General features: G+C 31.1%; 2 protein-coding genes across 2 annotated transcripts; one reads left to right on the top strand and one right to left on the bottom strand.

Moving 5' to 3' along the window:
• The first annotated feature begins 1952 nt into the window (after positions 1-1952).
• On the top strand, positions 1953-3036 carry LOC8262223 (NDR1/HIN1-like protein 6). Its single transcript, XM_025157416.2, has one exon. It carries the CDS (start codon positions 1993-1995, stop codon positions 2857-2859), a length of 867 nt encoding a protein of 288 aa, XP_025013184.1. The 5' UTR covers positions 1953-1992; the 3' UTR covers positions 2860-3036.
• Positions 3037-4227: 1191 nt separating this feature from the next.
• LOC8262222 (UPF0415 protein C7orf25 homolog) lies at positions 4228-11561 on the bottom strand. Its single transcript, XM_002519544.4, has 4 exons — positions 11201-11561; positions 10393-11098; positions 8289-8455; positions 4228-4880 (listed from the first exon to the last, which is right to left on the bottom strand). Exons 1-4 carry the CDS (start codon positions 11395-11397, stop codon positions 4673-4675), a joined length of 1278 nt encoding a protein of 425 aa, XP_002519590.1. The 5' UTR covers positions 11398-11561; the 3' UTR covers positions 4228-4672.
• Positions 11562-15209: the final 3648 nt, after the last annotated feature.

The raw sequence follows: 15209 nt of genomic DNA, 5'->3' as shown, positions 1-15209 counted from the left end.
TCAATCTATATTGATATAAAAAATTTTAGTTGCATCATTAACTTGAGTAATTAAAGGAAAAAGAACATCATCATCTCATTCATTAGATCTCTCCTTAATGTTAAAAGAAGAGAATTATTAAATAATTGGCTAAGCTCTTTATCATATAGTTTAATTAACATCATATCATTATATATTTATTTTATTAGTTTATTTTATTTTATTTCTTTTATGAATATTATAATTTCTTCAAAGTATTGGTTTAGAGCGTTTAAATTTATTTTTAGTATTTTTGTGTTGATAATTAATTTATATAATAAGTGACCAGATAATTCCTTGAGAGATCAATCTCGAGGTACTAACTTAGACACATCAATTATCAAGCCTCGAAGCTTTTTTGTAAACAATCAAACTTATGCTATTAGGATTGAGTAAGATGAAAAATAATGTTCTTGTGAAATATTAATGGAATTAGTCTTTGGTGTTCCAATCTCACTTATTAGGACTTGAAGTATGTAATACTGCACCATCCTTTGTGAATGAAAATGATATGAATTAAGGTTTGAAAGTCCTCTATGCATGATTTGGGTTGTTTGGTTGTTTAAGACTCATACAATTACTGTTTCTTATACCAGAATATATGAAATCTCCATCTATCAATATTTAACGACGCTACCAATTGCTTTATATCATTAAATGGTGATAAAAGAAGTCAATAGCGACGCAATATGATAAAAATGTTGCTAAATGGCGATGCTTAGTAGCTAAAAGTGTCACCAATTGGCGACACAACAAACTGTTAGCATCGGTGAAATAAAAAAACTAGTTTAATAATTAGCATATTTGACGATGGATTAAAAGCGTCGTTAAATGGCATCTTGGCGATGCATATACCAATTGCCTCTTTTTTAATCTCTCATGTTTCATTTCCGTTATTATTTTTGGCTTGTCCGAAGATTTAATAACGCTTTTCAAGTGTTCGCAACGCTAAAAATCGTCCCTAAATCAAACTAAGTGCCTCTTTTTTTCTTTTTCTTTTTTGTATATACAACGATAGCAATTTAGTGGTACTCAGCATATTCTTGTAACTAGAATGAATAAAATTAAGTAGATGTTATATAAAGGAGGAAACTCAGTCACATTCCTATTTTTTCAAAAAAAAAAAAAGTGAAATTATTTCATTTTCTTTTTATATTTTTAATAAATAGACTTGTTATCGACTTGTTTATGGTTTATAAAGATTTTACTCATTCTAAAAAGAAATTTACTATTTTGTGAACTTTCTGTGGTAAATCTTAACAATAACGTCCACAAATTTGATGACAAAATGTAAATTAGAGTGAAATAATGCTCTTAAAATGGAAAAATTCTAAATCAAATTGGAATCTTTTAATATTGTAAGTAAAATTTTGATTAGTATACCTTCAGTAGAAAAATATTTTTTTATCATTATAAGAGTATCTCGATAAATTTATCCGTCTTTTTTCAATCATATATATTATAATTATTAATTTTAGATTAATCTAACTCAAATATTTGTTCAATTATTATTATGTTGATATTTGCTTTTATAGGAGCAGCAGTTATAAATTGGAACCGTTAGTATCAAGAGGAAGGAGATTTTCTAATAATTATTATAATTTTTGAGAGAGATTTAAATCTGAGACCCGCCCTGAAACTTTAAAACTCTAACCGCTAAGCTGGAGTCTGGTTGTTGGATTATGTGCTTATGCAATGGCTACTTGCAAACGATTTGAAATTAAATTTACAAAATATCCCCTAATACAGATGTATAGCTGAACTACCTAAAACATTTACATTCCAAAATAGTCACTAGTATTAAAATTTCAGTCTATGTTTCTTATGTAGCTGAACTACCCCTCTATATATATGTTTGTCTGTTTACATGTATATGCCATTGTTAGGTGAGGAAGGTAAGAACTTCTCCCCATTGCTTGAGGAAACTTGTATAATAGCAATTACACATTAGTAATTCTTTCTTTATGCTCTGAGATGCAACTGATTTCAACAAAAAAGTACAAGAAAAGAAGGCAAAATAACAAGCTGCAACAAGTGATGACAGATAGCCAGAAAATTCACCCAATGGTGGACATGAAAGCACCATCAGTATTCCCATTGGTACCTCAGAGCTCATCAGTTTCAGAGAAAGGCAATCCTCTTCATCATGAACATCAACCTCCACCATTACAGACCAGCATTCGGAATCGAGCAATCGAAACAGAAACTGCACCAAACACAAGAACAACAGCACCAGCAGCAGCAACAACAAAAACAGCAAGAAGCTGTTTCTGCAAGTGCATTTGTTGGACAATATGCCTTATTCTCTTTCTTTTGGTTATAATTGGTGCCATTGCTGGCATTCTCTACCTTATCTTCCAACCAAAAATTCCAAAGTACTCTGTCGACAGCTTGAGAATAAGCGATCTGAGACTCAATTTCGACATGACCCTTTATGCCAAATTCAATGTCAAGATCACTGCCAATAATCCCAACAAGAAAATAGGAATTTACTATGACAAAGGAGGGCAGTTGAGTGTATGGTACATAGACACAATGCTTTGTGCAGGATCGATACCAACATTCTATCAAGGTCACCGGAACACAACGAAACTCGATGTAAGCTTGAGCGGGCAAAGTCAGTATGGGAGCACTTTGATGACAGCATTGCAAGAGCAACAACAAACAGGAAGCATTCCACTAGATCTCAAAGTTTCTGCACCTGTTGCTGTCAAACTTGGAAGGTTGAAGCTGAGGAAGGTGAGGATCCTGGGAGATTGCCTCCTGGTTGTGGATAGCTTAACTACCAACAACTTACTTAGCATTAAGACTAGTAATTGCAAGTTTAGACTGAAGCTCTGATATTCGTTGTTTCTGTATATCTTCTTCTCCCCATTCCTTTTATACTGTTTTTTTTTCTTTCTTTTCCCATCCTTTTTGAGGATGACTTGTTTATTCGTTTTAGTTCCATTCATTCCTTTTGTTTTCTGATGGAATTACCTTTCTAATGTCCTTGATAGTTTAACAATTTATTTGTTATGATGTTTTCATACTGTAGAGCCTCGGAACTTGCAATATATAATAAAACATAAAACTTGCATAAGTTACCAAAAAGAAAGGGGAGAAAGGACAAAAATATACTATATGATTGGACGTTTTTCACTTTAATATCTTACCAATTAATACCATTATTATTTTATAATAAAATATTTAGAAAAATATTAGCTTACAATAATAAATCATTTTGTTGCAATTTACTATCAAATCAACAATAATTATACCCCTAAAAATAATACCAATAAAAACATTTTCTAAGAAAATTAGAAATATATATTACATGAATCCATTTGTAATTAATTATGTGCTAAATCACCTAATAAATAAATTTATTATTGAGAATCAGCAATACTATTCATAGAAATCTTATTAATTACTACAACATGAAATTATAAAATAAAAATAAAATAAAATTACTAAGCATATTGTAGAAAGAAAAAAGAATAATTTTTTAATTGTTAACAAGAATAGCGAACACTAACTGACTAACTGTCAAAATTAGTTACAGACCATCTAGTCACATGACGCATGGGCCTAACCAAAAACAGATCCTTCATGTTCAAGAAGAAAGTCAAGGAGCACAACCAAGGGCTTGCCATTATCTCATGAACTCATAAATTCAGTTAATAATTGTCCACAACCTCAACTTCTGGTTGAAACCTTGAACAGGTCAGATATACTATAATTAATTACAAATGTATGTAAACAAGTTATAATTGTTTTCTGACTAAACGCATATATTGAAATATCTAAATTTTAACTATTCAGCCACTTTAAATTTTAAATTTTTAACTCTCACTATAATATGATACCTCAACTTGTATTTTCTATATTATATAAACATTTTTCAACAAATAGCTTCATCCAACGTGTATTCCCATTTATTGGATGGTAGGTGTTTAATAATACCAGAATTCAAGTGTCTGTTCGATTAGATTGAATAAAAATGTTTAAGTAGTTAAAAAACAGAGTTTATGTATTTATTAAATTACATTCAAAGTTAAGGTCGTAAATATTTATTAAATTACATTCAAAATTAAGGTGTTAAAAGTGATTAAATAATTAAATTAAGTATATAAGTATGCAATATATCTTGTCCTATAGGCACTCCCATGCATGTTTAGCTCCTACTTCATTCTACCATGTGAATCATATCAAAGCAGAGAAAAAAAATTTCAGGAACTACTCAACTGCAAGAGTTAGGATTTTTTCACAAGTATATATATGTACAGCTCCAAAACTCCATGGCTATGGATACCTTACAGTAATTTAGCTGTGGAAACACCTGTTTCTTCCATATTTTGAACATGGAACAATATGTTATTGATGAAACATGGAAGAATTCAAAATCTTATGTCAAAATGCTATGTATGGATGGTATGAACTGTCCATTAGATCAGTCTCTAGTTCTTTGCTTCAATACGCGGGGTAGAGCAGCTTGCTAGCTCGCAAGGCTCATAACCTTGAAGTAAGGGTTCAAATCCCGTCTCCGCAACATTTTTTTTTTTAAGAATTAGGGGATGTCAAGGCATCCGGGAAAAAACGATTGATCTCAATCATCCACCAGTTGAAGTAAAGAGCCTCCCAATATACAATTAACACCACAATTTATGCGCAGTTAATCACCTGTTAAAGCCCTTGGTCGATGCTCAATGGTCAACAGGGACATCCCAGTCTGTGAAACTGCTCTGACAAATGCCATGTTTGCTGTTAATGTTGGAGCACGCCAATGATCACCAGTCCCAAAAACCACCTTGTTCTTCAGTGCCAGCTTTCTAGTTGTAGGGAGGCACATCATGCGTTCTGAAGGACTATCAGGCACAACCCTGTTCCAATTTTCTCAGCATTAATTTACTAAATTACACAGATACTTCATTGACAAAATAAGTAATATAATATAAGTACGCAATTGCAAGGCTGTCCTCAGCCAAAACAAATGAATAGACTTGTTTTGCATTCTGTAAACCTGTTAGCATATTCAGTAGTAGGAATCCAGAATTAAGCCAAGACCTTTTCAACTGAGTTCTCAGATATCTCTCTCTCCCTCTATTTCACACACATCCTTCCCAATACCCACTGTTCTCTCTTTTCCCTCTGTGAATTAGTTGTACCAGTAACAATCAGAAACAGTTTACAAGCAATCTAGTTTCATGAGCAAGGAATTCAAAATGATAGCAGAGATAAAATTCAAAAATTGTCTTCTATATTTGACCAATGACAAAAACCATAACAAATATTAAATTACAACTTATGGTGCGACATGCTAAAGGCTTGTCATAAGTTGCTCATCAATTAATCAAGGATTAGTAAAAAATCTCATCTAGCCAAACTTTAAGGCTTTAATATTTCAAAAAGAATAAGACGAACATAAATAACTAGGTTTGGAAGAACTTGATGCAAACATGTCCACTTCTAGTTCTATTTCCAATGTGAAAGTAACTGTTACCCCTCTTAGCCAAGGATCTTGTCACTGGACGATTTACCGAGAATTCTGATTCTAAAAGCTGCTTCTTCCCTTTACTGTTATTCTTTCCTCGACCTATGGTGAATTATTTTCAAACTCATTAAAGGGAGTTTGACACCTTGGACCTTGTTAGAGAGAGCTCCTATCTCACTAATTGTGATTAAAATTTGGCTTAGCCTTTTATTCAATTTCAAAGTCCTTTAAATAGGAGTAATCTTCTTATTAACATAGGGACCTATAATTTAGGTGCCTGTAAATCAAGGAAACTCCTAAGTAAGAGATAATGATAAAACAAAAATAACAAAACAAATCTAAGCCATCTAATTCTTACTACTTGCCACGTCTTTAATAAGAAAGACCCACAAAGGAGTTCATAACAGTAACACTGGATTACGATGATTAAAACCTCAGCAAATTTTACCAGCCTCTTGAGCTTACAGATCTATGTTAAAAGGATCCACTGATGCATGGCTGACCAAGTTTGGCTAGCACTCAAAGCAGGATGTAAGACTTACAACAAACTCTGAAAGTATAGGCACTAATATGCCATATCATCTCAATATATAGGATATCAATAATTGGTACTATATCACTTTAAATAATTCCTCCATACATCTATCACCAAGATAATTCAGAATATCAAAACTTACCTAGATTGGCAATACATAGTTTACAAGCACTACTATATAAAAATTCAAGAGGCAAACAACTAAATCGACATGTTATGAGTTGCCTGAGGCTCGCTGATCCAAATGTTAGACACTGTGGCAGGTGTTGCCAAATCTTGAGCCAGTGTGACTGTAGGCAGCATATGGTCTTAATTTTTTGGGGATATTGAGAAATCATTTCTAGGGTTTGGTATGGTTGAGAATGACATTGCTTGAAAAGTTGGTAATTGATTTTCATAAAAATTGTGTTTTACAGTTGAGTCTAAAAGGCCGTGTTTAATCGATTACTTCAGACCTGGTTAACAGTAATGGCAACAATGTGATATGCATACTTAGGATAGACAAGAACATATAACAAAGAGGCAGAAGAAGAAAAGCCAACAAGTTGGACACAAAGAAAACTCTAGACTCAAACACAAATAAAACTTTTGAAAATTTGCAAGTACAGATCAATTTCCAAAAACCTTGAGTTAGGTATTTAACTTCATAGAGTATGATCCATAGCCACACCAAAAGGGAAGATTAGCAGATTACTGAACTATGCTTTAGCTTCAACACCTATGGAAAATTGGCACATGCAAGATAAGCTTCCTAATAATAAAAGATAAAAAGAACAAAAATCCAACCATGTGAACTGTGGACAACCCCAAAAATAGGCTGTATGCATATTTATGCCCTTGAACTTGAATCGATTAGTCAGGTTAATAATTTTACTTTTGATTTAACCTAACAGGCACCTGAATTTTTTTTTTTTTTTTGATATCTAAACACCTTTAACTTTCAATTGAACCTAACAGACACCTGGACTTTATTTTTGGTAAAACACTTTCTGCAATTCATATGGACGTATTAAATGAAGACACATGTTGAAAAGTCTTAAGATATCATAACAAAACAAGTTCAAGTGTCTGGTAGGTTACATCGAAAGTTAGAGTGTTAACCTGACTAAATGACCACAATTCAGAGGTATAAATATGCATTTGGCCCCAAAAATATGTAGTAAAAACTTTAGCATGTCAAACAATCATCTATATATGCTTACAAATGGTAAATGGAATGGGTGTTAAAGCAAATTGGCTAGTTTCAAACTTTACGAGGTTGAGAAACAGAGGTTGTAGGAAGAAGAAAACAAGATTGACAAATACATAACCAAGAATAGCCCAAGCCATTCACTTGCATAGTAGCATCATCAGTGTCCACTATCAGCTATAGTACTAGAATATCTACATCTACAGTACCTTAAGTAGTTTTTATAAGTAAAAGAAATAAGAATAATGACATATATAAATCCTAAGAGACATAATGCTCCTAATAACCTAATTAAAAGAACTAATCTCTATCATGGACAATTCATGTTCAACTAAAGATTCTAAATGTGCATGCTTCCCATAGTAACTCTAGATTTTGAATTTTCTTATGTTTTATAGTACATGACCAACTGAACCAAAACATAGCACATGCTATGTGAAGCTCTCACATCGCAACTCACCACTACTAGTCACTCCTAGTTACCTCCTTTCTTTTTTTTAAAACACATATGACTAGGTAACAATTTCCTACTTTATACAAATTAATTGCAACTTTCAAAAAATTAATAGCCATAATGGCACTACAAAATAATTTCTTCCTCAGTTCCTCAACAAACTGAATGATAAAGATCACAGCTTCTTATGGCAGGAGACTAGTCAAAAACATTATATGCACACATTAAATTACTTAGCTAGATAGAAATTGAATTTCATGTCTTATATTTTTTTAAATACATTAACGGCTGTTATAAATTTATTCATCAGAAATCAGAATCAGATTAACAACTTTAATTATTTGTCACTTGTGCTGAAATTAGGAAGGCGATCAAAAAACTCTCCCAAAAAGAATTATGTGCTGTCAACCTCACAAGATACAGTTTCCTGTTTTCAAAGGACCATGGGGGGAGGGGACAAACATCATGATCCTACAACATTAAAATTTATGCCTATCAATAAGGATAAATAAATACATAATGATTTCCACAGGCACCTCAATCACTTTTAGCAACTTTCTATATCAATAGATTCAATAATCAATTGTATAAGAAAAGTATAACCTATTAAAAAACTTACATGAGTGATTTCAGTATTTTATCAGCTCTTAATTTCTCGTTAGGTCCTCCACACAATGAGACCAACTCTTTGAACTCTGAAAGAACGCTTTCACATATTATGCCTCCCTTTCCGTGTATTATATCAGCCATTTCCACATGTATTGGATTCTGAATTTCAGACAAGACCTGGCAAGAGGTCAAAAAACATTTTATTCTACGTGAACTTAGATGATAATATGCACTATGATAAAGAGTTTAATCCCAAGGATAAATTTTTATATATGGGTCCATCAAGAGGCCCACTTGATTTCAAACCTCTAAAATTGAATTCCTAAGCATAAGGAAAGTATGCTGCACCAAGTGAAGCCATTGTCATCATGATGTATCAAACAAAGTCATCTACCGCCACCTGTTGACTGACCATCGAATGCTTGGGAAAATAAAGGACGGATTAATGGCTATATATGTCCAAAGCTCTAATCAAGTTCATCATAGCGAATGTTCTATTCATGCCAATTATATACCAACTTCAAGATTTCAATCAATCATGGAAGCCCTTTATAACCCCTAGTTGACCATTAACTTTTAGCAAACCCCTCCCAAGTATACTTATTTACTTTGATCTCGATCAATTGAACATCTATCTCTAATTCTTGTCACACAATTCCATCTCTCTACAATCCATTGGATCTGTACTAAAATTAATTGTACCTCTCAATGCTTGTATATGCAGTATTATCTATACTAACCCCACCATCTACCTCTCGATACATGTATACATGCATCGCTTAATTTAACTGCATTTCAGAATAGCATTGCACCTTAGATGTGCACTGGCACACACCTGACATGAGACTTCTAAAACAGTTCACTACAAATGATACCTATGAAGCATCGACGCTCCTAGGGGATTGCTACATGCGTGTGGGACACTCCAGGGACTCGAACACACCAGGGACATGTATGGGACATGCTGGAAAATGTTTCCCTTGCTTCTTCTTCTTGCAGATGGAGACACGCTAGGATTCCTGGCCCAGGAACATGCTGGGGACACATCAGGGACCAGGAAGTAATAAAATTTGCAAGACTTTAGGGAAAATTGGAAAAGCATGGAGTACTTTTTAAAATAAAACTTAAAAATTATGGATCACATTATAAAAGCATATAACATAACTCTTTTATGAAAACCCTAGCCACAGTTAATCCTTACATCTCACACACTTATTTTAACAAAAAGAAATCCCTCTCTCTACCTTTCTATTTCAATAGAAAGAAACCCTAGCCTCACTCCATGTACCAGAATTTGAGGCATTGTTGTTTACAGATAAAGCGGACAAAGATCAAGAGATTGAAAATGTTCTGGACTTTGGAGTTTAATTTTTATGAATGGAATTAAAAAGTTTACTTTATAATAATTATCATTTTCATCCATCTTTATACATATATATATATATATATATATATATATATATTTATATATATAAATTTTTCATTATCCTGGCCATGCCCGTGTCCATGTCTGTGTGCGTGCTTCATAGATTGATACAAAAAATAAATTCGGTGCATATAATTGATGCAAACAAAAGAAGTCTAAAATTGAAAACCTTATTGAAATTTCAGATTTAATTTATGCACAATAAGTAGATGACACTGGCAAATGAGAGGTTGTCATGAGAAGAATATTAAGTGGTTAAACATGAATTGATCTATCATATTTTTCATCAAAAGGTACAGCAGTACACCATTGAGAGACAAATCACAAACTGAGTGACATTGCAACACAAGCCAATATGTCCATTTTCATCATCTAATTTTCCTTATATTCTGGATCCCAGTTTTAAATCAAATCAAAGTAATAGAACTATTGGTGACACTTTACAAGATAAGTCAAGGAGCCTACATAAGAAGGCATCCAAAAAAGCTTTTAAACATCCTAGGTCTGCAAACAAACTTCAATGTAGGTTTAACAGCTAAGATATGCAGCACCCTGCATTATCAATTTTTGCAGCTTTTTGGACAATGCAGATTATATCAAGACTTGTACTAAAATAGGAATGAATATTCTGAAAGATCTTTTTGGTTTAAAATTAGAACGGAACACAAAACTGACGAGCAAACCTTACCTGTCCAACCACAAATTCAAAATTTCCCTTAAACCTCTGCCTCAATTGAATCTCCGGAGCAGCCAGGAGTTTCTCTCTGCAACCATTGCTGATGCCGGATACAATGGCAATCAGTGCTGTTGTGTCAAAATTTACAAGATCACCATCATATCGAAACCCTGAAATAAGAGAAGTAAAAGAATCATCTGCAGTATCCTCTTCTTGCAGCTCCAGCCCATCAAATTTCTCAACAAAGGCACACTCCAAAACAGCATTTCTACTACTAGTGGTGCCATCAACCTTAATCTCAATAAACATCGAATCTTGATATGGTGTATCAGTCACGTTTATCCACCCATCTTCTAAATCAAACCCCAATTCAATTTCAAATGCCCCAAATTCATACTTAAGCTTCTCAAACACGAAATCATCAAGTCCACGGGCGAAAAAAACAAGTATTGATGTGGGTTTGATTATCTGGGACGAACGAGCTTCAGCTAGAAGTCTTTCAATTCTCAATTTGAAGCAATCATGCCAGGAAATATACTTAGGATTTCTATCAGATACAATTATCCAAACTGGGTTTTTATTAAAAATACAAACAACATCAACATGAATAGTTTTCGAAGAATGGGTTGTTTTTATTGACTTGCAAACGCGTGAAACTCCACTCACAAATGGGTGTTCCAGAAGGTGAATCACAGCTTCAAGGTGGCCAATATTGACACTGCAACAAAAAAAAAAACTCACACCAACTAATGTTAATTGCAATTAGAAATTGAAGTTTTGGGGAGAGAGAGAGAGCCGCAAAAGAAAAAAATTTAAGCACCTGAGTGGAAGTGAAGGTTGAGGACACGTGCGAGAGAGGAAAGCGAGCTCAGAGTGAGCTAACTTGAGGAGAGTGCGGGTACATGAGTGGTTGATGGAGGTGTGCAGAGGTAATCTGTGTATTCTGTCAATGACTCTTTCGCATCTCTTCACTGCTATTTCTACTCTTTCTTCCATTAATATGTCCTTCTTCTCCATCAATATCTCTACTAGCCAAAATTGAACTAGAAGGCCTCAAAGGCCTATAGTTAGAATTCTTTTTTTTTTTTCTTTTCAAAAGGGCAAATATGCACCAATACTCAGATCACTTTGAACTGTTCGGCGTAGAAATGGCAATTGCCATATTACTCGCATATCTAAAGATATTCGAACCGAATTCATCTAAATAATATATTATATAAATTCAACTAAAACTTATTTAAATTAAATAATTACTAAATATATTTATAAATATTTAAATGAATAGTAGTACTTTAATTGTCTGTATAAATAGTCAAATAATTAAATAGATATCTATTTAACCGGTTCGTTTATAATAATTAAATTTTAAAATTATTATCAATAATTAATATAATAAAAAATAAAAAATATAAACTAATCAAATCTAAATATCCAATATTAAATATTTAATATATGAATACAATCCAAACATAAATATAGTAAAATTTAAAATAAAATTTAAAATAATAAAAATACAATATAATATAATAAATTTTAATATAATCGAGTTTGAATAACAAGTATTCACAGGTTAAAATCGGAATTCAATACGAGTAGTCAAATTAAATTTTAAATTTATTCCAAATCCATTTATTATTATTTGAATCTATCCTATTAGAGTTCGATCGGCCTGACATCGAAAATACCTGCTCGACTACCATCCTTAAATCGGTGGCACGACATGCATAAGGAACAACAGATACTGTTTTCTAGTTATTTTAATTATGATAAACTAAATTATAAAAGTTAATATTATAATAAAATTTATATATTCAATAAATCTTTTTATATTTATAAAATTTACTTTTTTATTTGTCTGTTGTATGAATATTGTAATTATTAAATAATAATTTAAATTAAGGTTACCGGTTAAATTAAATGGACTTTTAATATTTTTAAATTATTTATAATTGTTTAAAAATATTAATAAATTAAATATTTCTTAATATCTTTCATAAATCTTTTATACATAAATTTAAATTATATATATTAAGAATAGATATGCGTTTCACAATAAAAAATTTATATGTCAAAATATAGTAACACATGTTAAAATCTTTATGTCTCAAAATTTAATATATATATTGATGTGCACTATCTGCACACGGTAAAGTGCACTGATCGTATCAAGTAATATAATGATAAGTAAGAGTATCATTTCACCAGGGACCTAATTGTAAATACTACCTTCAATTTTATACTAATGTTTAGCAATTAAAATGTTGTTTGAATGTAATTATATTTAAAAGTAAAATAATCTTGAAAATAAAAATTAAAGGATTGGTAAATTTATTAAGAATAAAATCTATTTAGGTAGTGAGTTCCTCTAATAAGTTAAATATTTCATGAAATAAATAACAATTAATTCAAATCAAGAGTTGAGTTGACATTTCATAAAATTAGATTTAAACCTTTATCAAGTGATTAAACCCTTAATTTGTAAGAGGAGGGAGAGGAGTCTCTTCTCAAACCCACTCACTTAAGTCATTCATTAAGATTAAGAAATTATTAAACCAAAGTATCTTGTAGATCTATTTCTAACATCCCGATTAATCCTCAATCTTTCTAAGATGTGATCAATTCATAAAAAGTTATTTCTAATCAGTTTATGAAAATAAATCTCAATCAATACGTCGACTTATCAATTGAAATATATAATTAAGCAATCAAAGGAACAAAACAACTCACAGAAAAACTTGATTATATTAATTTTAAATCAATCGATACAAAATAAATTAGGGTTCATCAAAATCCAAGTAGCAAAAAAATTAGTTCCTAGACATCACAATAAAGAAGTAAAGATTAGGGGAAGAAAATCTCAAACTAGTCATGGAAGAGTGGAAATGAAAATTTTCAATCTTGAATCCTCAATCTTCAGAAGCAATGAAGAAAATGAGGTTCTTCCTTGAGAAATACCAAACAAAACCCTAGAAATGAAAGAAAATTAAGTTCTCTAAGTGTTTCTCTCTCTAGAAATAGAAATATGATGGAACTCCCTCAAAATAACCCTAAAAGTTTCTTTAAATAGTGTATTTTTATGATTGACACGGGGACCACACAGGCACCACACGGCCGTGTGACGTCTTTTGCTTTTTATAGCTTAAATATGTGTCTCTTTCCATTCTTTACTTTACGAGCTATTTTAGGGTATCTTTAAAATCGAATTGAGACTTACGGTCTTGTTAAAGTTGTAGGTCTTGAAGAGTAGTTCATTTTAGGATTTGAATCAAATCAATCAGGCCTTTGTAGCTCTAGATAAGGTCTAAATACTAAGACTGACCGAAACAGAAATGAACTGCACAACATCTGACTTCAACCCAAGTTTTCTTATCCTTTGAAACCTAATATAGAGTTGAGCTATTCATAAGAATTATAGCTTAGGAAGTCCTCTACAAAGTTGATGAAGACCACTTTTCAATTCTGGACCTGTAAGATTACTAAAAAACTACACTGAAATTAATGCGATTAAATTTGCATAATGTTGAATTCGCTTGTCAGTTTGACACGGGAAGCACATGCCCATGTGGACCCTTTCATGAAATTTGCCATGTTTTAAAACTCACACGGGAAAGCCACATGCCCGTGTGGCTTTCCGTGTGAGATATAATTTCGGATAAATATGTCTTTTCTTTGCTCGATTCTCATGTTTTTCGATTCTATTTGACTCATTGACATGTATTATTCTCAAAGTGCCTAAAAGAACTGAAAATCAAGCTTGAACAAACAAATCATACTCAATTGAAGATAAAATTAATATAAAATAAAGCTCAATAGTAAGTGGCTTTAGCATTATTATTTATATATATAGGTAAACAAAATATGAAAATTAATATAATTATTAATATCTTTTTATTTTTTTAATTATTCATATTCTAAAAAAAATTAAAAATCGATATATTTTCGACAAATAATAAAATAATTTTTTTAAAAAAATTAATATAATATAATTTTTAGGAAGTCTTTGTATACTAAAGTATTATAGTATTAGTGCATGAAACTAATTTATTACATATTTGATAATTTAAGAATTTAAATTGATAATTCCATAACAAAAAAATATTACATTTTTATGATAGACATCAATATTCATCATTCATTGCAAAATATTCATTGTTTACTATAAAAATGTGCATTTTGTATTCCATCAATTTTTAAGAACATTCTTTTAGTGAAGGATGTTCGTCATTTATTATCTATATGTTCATTAATTTATTCATATTAATTAAGTATTATAACTTTATATATATATTCCTCAAATCACTATGAAATATGGTTTTCAGATGACAATAATGTTGATTTTTTAAAAAAGTTAGATTCATTACTTTTATGATGCATATGTATTAAAATATTTTTGTAATTGACACAAGCATTCAATAATTTATAGACATAATATTCATTAGTATATTAATGGATACTCATTATTAATGAACACTATATTCATTAATTAGTTTAAATGGATATATATAACACAGATATAATTTCATCATCTTTATGTCAAGCTAAAGTTATACTATAAATATTTATATTGTGGTATATGTTTTAGGAGTGTGTATTCAATTAAGACTTTTATGGAGTTTAAAAGTTAGGGTGTATTCAATAGTAACTTTAAAGGACTTTGTATAAGTCATAAGGTATTCAATATTCACCTTTAGAAACTTTAAAAGAGTGTAGAAATTAGGAGGTATTCAATTACAACCATTCTAAAGTCTTTAAAAGTAAGCTAATATTCAAAAAGTAAATTAACTTTTATAGACATGGAATTTTATATATTTTTAATGAATTTTTATGTA

This window comes from Ricinus communis, chromosome 2 (assembly GCF_019578655.1).
Source record: "Ricinus communis isolate WT05 ecotype wild-type chromosome 2, ASM1957865v1, whole genome shotgun sequence".
In the NCBI taxonomy this organism is placed as follows: Eukaryota; Viridiplantae; Streptophyta; class Magnoliopsida; order Malpighiales; family Euphorbiaceae; genus Ricinus; species Ricinus communis.
This window is presented reverse-complemented; position numbering and strand designations above follow the sequence as displayed.

Coding starts and splice junctions, on each gene's coding strand:
- LOC8262223 (XM_025157416.2), top strand. CDS start 1,993: ATGCAACTGATTTCAACAAAAAAGTACAAGAAAAGAAGGCAAAATAAC.
- LOC8262222 (XM_002519544.4), bottom strand. CDS start 11,397: ATGGAGAAGAAGGACATATTAATGGAAGAAAGAGTAGAAATAGCAGTG. Junction 11,099..11,200: donor CAACCTTCACTTCCACTCAG/GTGCTTAAATTT, acceptor TTTTTGTTGCAG/TGTCAATATTGGCCACCTTG. Junction 8,456..10,392: donor TTGAATTTGTGGTTGGACAG/GTAAGGTTTGCT, acceptor ACCTCTTGCCAG/GTCTTGTCTGAAATTCAGAA.